We start from the raw sequence: 9673 nt of genomic DNA on the forward strand, positions 1-9673 counted from the left end.
CACTTTGCTGGAAAACACATCACTTTGCTGGAAAAAGTACAGCTAAGAGCAACTAAAATGGTTGCTTCACTGAAAGACAAGCCATATGAAGAACGGCTTCAGGAATTAGGTCCTACAACATTGGAGGACATAAAGGAAGCGAGGCGATCTTATTGAGACATACAAAGTCTTGTCTGGACACTACAATGTTCCAAATATTAAAGACCTATACATATCAAGCCAGAATATAAGGTTAAGAGGACACTCAAAAAAACATTAACGATTACGAACCAGACCTAGGATCGCAACCCCTATCTCGCAAGCGCTTATATGTATATTTCACTCAACTACTTCTTACTCCTAACCTGAACCTATGCATGTAAAACTTGAAGATTCTCATCAAAGGCGAAATGGATGATAATTTCATGCCAAAGGGGAATGAAAAGGAGTATGCTTAAAATCAGGAAAATAGAGAGGATCAGGCAATCCATAATCAGAAATAAGACCAAGATTATTGACGCACGACGAGATAGGCTGGCCATGTTGCTAGACTCCAGGACGAGAGGTGGACCTTACAAGGTACAGCCTGGAAAGGTCCAGATGGAAAAAGAAAAATAAGACAGTCATTGGCTTGCTGGGCTGATGACATAGCAAAAGTAGCAGGGGCCAACTGGATCTGGGAGACCTTGCAGTCTTGGCAAAAAATTGATAAAGCTGTAGGAGGCTTATACCTCTTAGAAGAGTTCTGGTGTAATTTTCTTAAAGCACAAATTAGGATAATTGTAGGTTAAGTTAAAATTATTTTTACATTTTTATTGTTACCCAGAAATTAAAGGCTTTTTATTTTATTTTATTACATACATATTTATAAATAGTTAAATACATTGAAAACACCCATGACTCGGGACCAAATATCCATGCTCATCCCCCACTAGGCCAGACAGGTCCTCATTTTGGAACAATTACTGTGAACCAACTGAGCTAGCAAAGCTTACTAGAAGCGTTCAAATCTTTCCATTCCTTCCTTTATTTGTTTACACACCTTAGAGACGCTCATAGGGATATCTGCTTTAAGAATGTTCTATCTTAACCGCACCAGTCTCAAGTTATATTGAGAATTCACTAGTATCAATGTGCTAACCTTGTTCTAAAAGGTGACAAGTTCGAGTATTACCCGAAGCGGTGAGTTTTTCATTTTTCGGTCAATTTCAAAATTTGTACTGTAATTTGTTTCTTGCAGATATATTTGCTTGATAAAGAAAATGTTCTAATTTGACATTAATACCTTTGCTGGGGAATGTTCAACTGGCATTAAAAGGATAGAGGAATATTGAATATTATTACTGCAGAGTAATATACACCAGTTTAGAGGTTCATTGATTCATGATTATATCAATAGCACAATATTTGTAGAATATGAGAACATGAAAACAATGCAAAATCCACCCTTAAGCTTGCAGCTGGGAGTCTATTGGAAAGTTGTCAGTTTTTGATGATCTCTCTACTCTAGTTTGTCCGATCAAAGGGACCAGCAATACCAGCATTTGTCTTGTTTGTTTTCTTAACCTTTTGAGACCAGGGATTGGAAACCGGTATATTTTGTATGGGAACGAAAATGGTATTTTTTCGTTCTTTGATAATTATTTCATTTCTAATTAGGCAATCTAATAGTATGAACTAGTTTTCTAAAAACACAACTGAGTCCTTTGGAGTATAAAAAAAACCGATATATATGGCTATTTCAAAGTTTTTGCAAAAAACTAGTTCCGATCCCTGCCTGAGACTTGGAAGCAGTTGTGTTGTTTTTGAATTTACACTACAAAAGTTCAGAATCGATTTTCGAATATGTACAAAAATTTGTTTATGTTTGAAATTTGTATTCAGGAGGAAAATAAATATGTCAGAAATTCTTAATCAGTCCGTTTGTTGTGTGTGGACTTTACCTTAGGACTTAAATGATTTGCTCAAACGTTTACACATTATTTCATGCCTATAAACGCTACAGTAGCCCAGCCTCGAACATGATTGCATGTCTAAGAATTATCCCAATTTTCTATCAAGCTAATAAATAGATAGCTTAAAAAGAGTGTAAAATGAGCCTAAACTTTCTAGGTTAATTAAATCAAAAGGAAACCACTTTAAAAAGTTGATTTGAGTTATGCTAATGATACAAACTCATCACTCAGGTATATATTCCCAGTAGTTCATACTGATTCTCACTAAGAACAGGAAAATCTGACTAGTTTCTTAATATTCTGAAAGGATAATGTCAATAGGAAACAATTATATGTTTACACACAAAAACACAATCAACACCAATTCAAAGACTCAAATTGATTACTAATGACTTATGAATAATTTGGTCGGGCGTTTTTTCGCAAACTCCACAGATTGGAGCATATAAAACGTTGAAGGTTAAAGTCTCACTAGTAATTAGCTAAGATAATGCTGTAAATATTTCAACCGTTGGCTCGGCCGACGGGCTGTCTCAAGATTATTACATTATAAACAACTCACCTCAGAGTCACTGTCTCCGCTCTTATTTTTGTCCGTCTTCGTCTTCATCTCTTCCTGCGAAATACAGTTCTCACTCAAACTCACTGTAAACACCGATATTTTGAACACCACAACGAATTTATAAACTTATATGTTATGCGGAATCGCATACTACCATCAACGAACTGACTGACATGGCATGTACATGCTAACTTACGTTTCGTCGGTGTACGGAGACCGTAGCAAAATGCCGATAGCACTATAAATTTATATTTTTCTACGCGGTTATGCGAAAACTTCGGGTAGGTACTTTGTTCCGTGAGTCTTCTATATTATTTTCGAACTCACCTTTTCATTTTTTGGCATGTTTTATTAGTAAATAACGCTGAAAATTAAACTACTTGATAAACAGACATATATAGGAAGACAGTTTTGCAAAACGCGTGTTTTGATTGGTTGTAAATGGTCACGTGACTCCATTGACGTTTGCAATGCTGGAAAGTAGTGATGTGGGCAAATTATGTAACGTCAACGTAAGTCGACTCGTTGAATCGATTGACTATCGACTACTGGTAAGGACTTGGACATGGCGCATGTAACTCGTTATTCTTGAAGTGCTTAGCCTAGGGTGGTTCGACTAGGTTACCCAAAGCTTAAACCTCACTAGATGGCGCCACAATTGCAAATTTTGAGTTTTAATTTTTTTGTGGAGTAGTTTTGGTATTTCTATACTGTAAATTATATTTAGCGCACTCTTTAAATAAATATTGAACTATTACAACAAACATTGAACACTTCATTGTACAAAAACTACCCCTTAATGTCGACAGAATGTTTCTTGACTCTATTTCTAAGTATCACTCACACATTGAAACAGTCTTACTGGGATCCATGTAGTAGACAATTTGGCACAGCGTGAGTAAGCTTCAATGGCGTTGCGGTATGTACGTGGAAATACATGCAATAGGATGTGGGTTCGAGACTCATTAGAAATTTTTTTGTTATCAGTATTATCAAGTACCTATTATTATTAAACTAGTAGCTCTGTGAGCTGTAGACCTCGCGAACATAGCTTATGGCTCCTCTACACGATGGCCCAGCGTAGGCAAGTCCTATAGTCTGTATCTTTAGGTATTTAAAAAAAGGTAAACAAAATCTACCCTCAAATGGCTCCTTAAGGCAGCTGAGGGTAGATGAAAACATTACATGATCAAATAACGTAGGTTTAAAGTCAGGTCGTTGAGTGACAGATCCAGGCGGTTTTGTATTTGGTTGATTAACCAATAAATATTAAAACTACCCGAAAATTTACAAATTGTTTGTTTACCTTTTTTTTAAATACCTAAAGATACAGACTATAGGGGCGCATTTATGCGTTAGAGCAGCGGTTCCTAACTTGAGGGTAATTACCCCCGTAGTGGTAAATCTGGTATTTTACGGAGGTAATAAGCTCAATTAAATATGACAGAAATTAGACCTTTAAGAAAGAATATTGATATTTATTGGGAGTAGGGGTAAAATCGGGTTCCCTAGTTAGCATAGGGGTGGCAGAACTGACAAGGTTAGGAACCACTGCGTTAGAGGGAGCAAGTGATATTGCTATCTCATTTCACAGCATAGCTGCGTCCTACGCTGGGCCATCGTGTAGAGCAGCCCTTAAAACTGAATAAATGTACCTATGGCTCCGCTGTTTAGAAGAATTTATAAAAACTAAATTGACAAAAAAACATAATTATCGAATAGGATGGTCCAACTTTGTATGTAGAGAAAAGTTGAAAGGATTTTATCTTCACATGGCTCCCTATAAAGAACAGTAATCTATGTGCCAAATTTGAACTCATTGCGAATGATTAGGTGGTCGCTATGATTTTGTGATTTGCAATATCCTCATACAAATACAAAAATGCAAAGTTACCTAAAACAAAAAAAAAAAAAACGATCGCCATCTTTTTAAGCATACTTATAAATAATAAATAAAACGAATAAAGAGCCCTAAAAGACATTTCCAAAGCAGATTTATTGATGGGTCAATTTATTTTCATACTATTTTGTATAGCAGTATTGTTTCATTTATAGCGACCTCTAAATAATGTTAATTGCTCTTAATTATTTATAGATGCTTTTTCGTACATCAAAATTTAAAAAGCCTGCACGGAAAAGGAATTTTATATTTATTAATAACTAAGAAAACTTTGTAGACACGTATATTTACTGCCATCTTTGGACATATGATTAAAACTTTTGGAACGTTATGGTGCCATCGCTCGAAACGATGCTGTCAAACATTTGGCCTTTTATCTATTAGATGGCGCCACTTTTAGGTCTTTAACAATTTTAACATATATTAGTAAACGAATAAGGATCAAAAAGATCATCAAGGAAAGGAAAGTCAAATGGTGTTCTACAATTTTTATCATGTGTCGAAAGATTAAGCAGCAATTTTACTGTAGCAACAAAATTTTGTTTGACAGTCCACCTCCATTTCAAATTCTCTTTGCCAACGTCTACAAAATGGGAAGGAAAGAGAAAATACTCCCTTTCCCGTTTCCAAACGCCCACAGTTAGTCGGTCATCCCCCAAATGGTAAAAGTAGAACCACCTCCATCTTCGTCGGCAGAAGAAGGGCCATCAGAGCTTCACTCTGTAGTGTTTTATCTCTATAGGATTTGGCAATTTAATCCTCTATAACATCATTTTGCTACATCGAATACCTTGACTAAAATATCAACAGAAGATATGTAATAAATCTTCGGAACATTGTGTTCCTGCAAATTTGTGGCCTGAATTTTTATAGACAAGATTATAGCAAGCATCGCTGGCTCTTAGTAATCTATATGCACCAAAATTTTCTAAAAGAATGCCACGAACCGTACCGAAACTTTCTGCGGCGCCTGCACGCAGGAAATATGTTAGAAAACCATTTCCCTCTTTTAGCTATGATATATTTTTTTTTATTTATTAAAGCAATATAACATACATTTACGTTTAAACTTCTATTCCTAATATAATATCAATATTCCAATCTACAACTACGTCTCTATAGCAAAGCCAAAGTTGATAAATTGATCTAAATGTAAAAACTGCTCAGATTTTTTTAAACATGAACCCGTTTTCGCCTGCGCAACTGTCCGTCTCCTTGAACTTTAACGGCTGTAAAAAAAGTTCAGACAATAAAACTGAAACGAATACGCTTTGCTCGCGCTTCGTGCTCGCTTGATCAACAATACGAAATTTAAATACAAAAAAAATACAAAATTTTACAATTCAGGGAATAGATCCAGGGTCCTCTTCTCTCTCCCTGTTACAAAGCTTAGTCAATAAAAAAAAGGAAATTAAAGTGCAAAAAAAAACAAAAAAGATTTCATTGTTCGGGATTTGAGCCCGGAACCTCATGATTGTAAAGCTAGTGTATTCCAATTGAGCCACGAATGGATATATGTGATACGGTGAAATTAGGCTACTTATTCTCGAGTAAAACCTAAATATCTAAATACCCCCTAAACCAGCGTTCTAAAATATCTGAATTTTTCGCAAATCACTCTGTAACCATGTCTCACAAGGAGGAAAGTCTTATGATATCGATACGGCTATTTGTTTAGGCGCGACGTACCATGACTCCGCCATTTTGAAAAAATTCCAAAAACTGGATCGACAAAAAAATTCTATTTGATCATAGAATATGGTCGCAAAATTTCACGCGAATCGGTTGAGAATTGCGACCTGTAGAGGAGAACATCCGGACATACGAAAGCAGATTGCGCGAGTCAAAACGTAGACCTACGCTACGCTTCGGTCAATTATTTTATGAGAAATATGAGCGTTTTCCATGAAAATATTAAAAATCTGATTCTCACACATCATGATATTTTTGGGTTCTTCCAACTCAGAATCACTAGCATAATCAATCCTCGTGCTAAAAAAACCCGAAAATTTGTATTGAAATTTTAGTTTTACATTGTAATTTCTTTCACACTAAAATGTGACGTAATGGTATGGATATTTTAGGGTTCCGTAGCCAAATGGCAAAAAACGGAACCCTTATAGTTTTAATGCTAGGGTGGAGAAGATTCTAAGTAGAATGAACCTAAGAAAGTCTAAATTTGTAAGTCAGATTTTCCGGTATTTTTTTTTAAAAAAAACGCTGTTTTGTTCTAAAATTAAAGCAATCCCTTACTGCCCAGCCTTTAAAAAGTAGGTACTATTTTACAGTAGAATAATTAAAACATTTTTTTACGATACATTAAATTAAATTACAGTGAGTTACATAATTGCATGGCCTTCTATTTATAACCATTATAAAAAGAAATGAGATATTTACCATGTTTGTTTATATTATTGATTTCCCGATATTTTGACACAACTAGAAGTTTCACACAATGCCTAGAGATAGAAAATTATTTATTTATTTTATTTATTGTCAATTTCATTCAACGGATCACATCATATCCAATTTATTTTCTACCTAGTTGGTTATTAAATTCTGTTACTGCAATAATCTTTATCTACATAAAATATACCAACGAAAGTTTAAAAAAGTATATATTAAAATGAAGTACACAAAATCAGGAATTACATATGACAATATCATTCAAAATCGCCTCCTCTGGCTTTGACACAGGCCCTCAAACGACGAGGCCAGTCATCAATAGCGGCACGCACGATTGTCATGTCTAATTCCGTCACTGTCTTAACTATGGCCCGCTTGAGGGAGTTAAGATTTGTGTGGGGTTTAGCACAGGCTTTCTCCTCAATAACCTGCTATATGGCATAATCCAGGGGCTTAAGGTCCGGGCTGGAGGACGGCCAGTCTTCGTGGGCAATAAAGTCCATTTTGTTCCTTCGAAAGCAGGCTTGAGTTGTTTTTTCCATGGCTGGTTTTGAAATAGGGTGTGGCTTAAGGGCTTCACTATTGGTTCGAGAACGGTTTCCAGTTTCCGGTTTTCACACTTTTTTCACAGAAATGAATCTGTGTTAGCCCATCTACAAATCTTAGGGCATAATTGTATCCCAATAAATTCTTTTGGATTATAAGAACATGTTAAACTGCTTTTAGGGGACCTGTAATGACCATATTTTTATAAAAATTGAATTTAAAATAACTTTTGGCACACATCACGTGACCAAACTCGAAACGTCATTGAAGATTCTGATGACGTCACAACTCTCGGATTGACACTGTTGACAGTTAGGCGATTAACAACAAATGACAAATATCAGTTGACAGTTCGTATCTTCTACGTATGTATGTAGTTATGTGTCAAACCATAAACTGTGACGTCAACAATTTTCAAAGAGCGTCTTGGGCGCGAAAGCATCTGTCAAAATATATTTTGTTAATTTAACATATTTAAAGCCGTTTTTAGTATAAAAGCTGAATTTTAAGGCAACTTTTAGTTAATATAGAAAGTAATACAAGCGTTTCAAAAAATTGGAATACGATTCTCTTTTAGGCCCCAATTCATTATAGATACGACGAGATAAGCGTTATGTGTGGTATATAATTATAGCTCACAAATCCACCACATTATGTCATTTTTTATTTTTTCGGTAGCATTTGTTTTAACGGAAATAAAGAGGTTGCAAATCGAGTAACAGAACTTCAGAACAGATATCATTTGATATTTACCAGTCGCTTTTCGGTGAAGGAAAACATCGTGAGGAAACTGGACTAATCCCAAAAAGGCTTAGTTTTACCCTCTGGGTTGGAAGGTCAGATGGCAGTGGCTTTCGTAAAAACTAGTGCCTACGCCAAATCTTGGGATTAGTTGTCAAAGCGGACCCCAAGCTCCATTGAGCCGTGGCAATATGCTGGGACAACGCTAGGAAGAAAGAAAGAAATCGAGTAACAGAACTTAGTAACCAACTAAGTATAATAGTTATGATGTAAATGTCCATATCATGTTGGAGTCATATATGTATTAGCCAACTAATTATTCAAGATCAATACACTTAGCTCCCTTAGGTATTCGCCTAAGTACAATCTCGGGCAAAATTGAGTTTTATAAAAGTGAACTAGTTTCTAGGTCATATTTTCTATGAATTGGTCATTTTTGTAGACTCCAATTACAGTTACACTTTTCCTGGTTTTTCGCGGACCAGAATATCGATGATTTTTGTAACTTGATTTAGACGTTGCTATCATTTTCAATCCAAAAACACAAAAAATCACAATTCAGAACATGCGGCAGCGTTGTTTTCTATCAAGTACCTCAAGCACCAGAGCGGCTACCGGGAAAATCGAAATTCGTCAATTTCGGGCATTTTTCTCTGTCACTCTAATTACGTCTTAGTGAGAGTAAAAGAAAGATCCCCGCAATTTGCGAATTTAGGTTTTCGCGGTTGGCCCCCAAGTCCTGTCAAGTTTCAGCAGTGTTGCCAGGTGAGCGGAAGAGAATTATCGTACTTGAGTGTCAATATTATTGTACCGTTGAAAAAAATATCGTACGCCAATCAAAAAGGCAGCCCCTAAAAATGTCTAGCAAAATAAGCTTAAATTTCCAATTAATAATAAAAAAAAGACAATTTTCGTCTAAATTGCGCAAAAAATCTGTTTATGTTTGTGTATTTTTGGGATAGACTCAAACGGTATACAGGAAATTGTGACATTTTAAACTTTAAACTTACACCAAGGAGCCGAACACCCAAAAGATACTAATTTTAGCCTATTTCTGAGAGAAAGTGTCATATTTTGCTTCAAATTACTAGAGTTTTAAGGTGGCATCATCCAAGGGCTGAAAGTATAGTACTTTAGTGTACGATAATGCTCTTTGGAACATTACGTCATACCGGGGCCCAAATTATCGTACATGTACGACAATTATCGTACGCCTGGTCACACTGAGTGTCAGTGTCGACAAAGTCAGCTATAAACGCGTCAAACATCGCAACGTCGCGCCGATGGCCGGCCGAGGCATGGAGTGGCAACGCCGCAATGTATTTGTACACGACATTTGTCACACACACATGAGTAAAATTTATAAAAATATAACGTTGATTATTGCATGATTTCTGTATGAAACAAAGTTTTTCTATTAATTTAGCGCAAATGAATATTCGAAAGTAGATAGATGCGCAACTATTTATGTAATAATATTGTGTAATTAATTAATTAATAGCGATTGTTTTTTGTATGAAAATCGAACCACCTTAAGACTATTTATTTATTCTATGTTTAATAATTTATTTCTTTTGTTATGCT

At 35.6% G+C, this 9673-nt stretch overlaps 1 protein-coding gene across 2 annotated transcripts in view; it reads right to left on the minus strand.

The window, feature by feature from the left end:
* Positions 1-2927, minus strand: part of LOC133528234 (serine/threonine-protein phosphatase 2A 56 kDa regulatory subunit gamma isoform-like) — an 86554-nt gene extending 83627 nt beyond the window's left edge. The window contains exons 1-2 of one of the 2 annotated variants that reach the window (XM_061865518.1): positions 2824-2927; positions 2497-2550 (exon numbers count right to left, since the gene is read on the minus strand). In XM_061865518.1, the coding sequence (XP_061721502.1) occupies positions 2497-2550; positions 2824-2841 (72 nt within the window). In that variant the 5' untranslated portion in view covers positions 2842-2927. Of the gene's footprint in view, positions 1-2496; positions 2551-2692 lie in introns of both variants that reach the window. The other variant, XM_061865519.1, reaches the window with a different exon arrangement.
* Between the last annotated feature and the right edge of the window lie 6746 nt (positions 2928-9673).

This window comes from Cydia pomonella, chromosome 19 (assembly GCF_033807575.1).
Source record: "Cydia pomonella isolate Wapato2018A chromosome 19, ilCydPomo1, whole genome shotgun sequence".
NCBI lineage: Eukaryota > Metazoa > Arthropoda > Insecta > Lepidoptera > Tortricidae > Cydia > Cydia pomonella.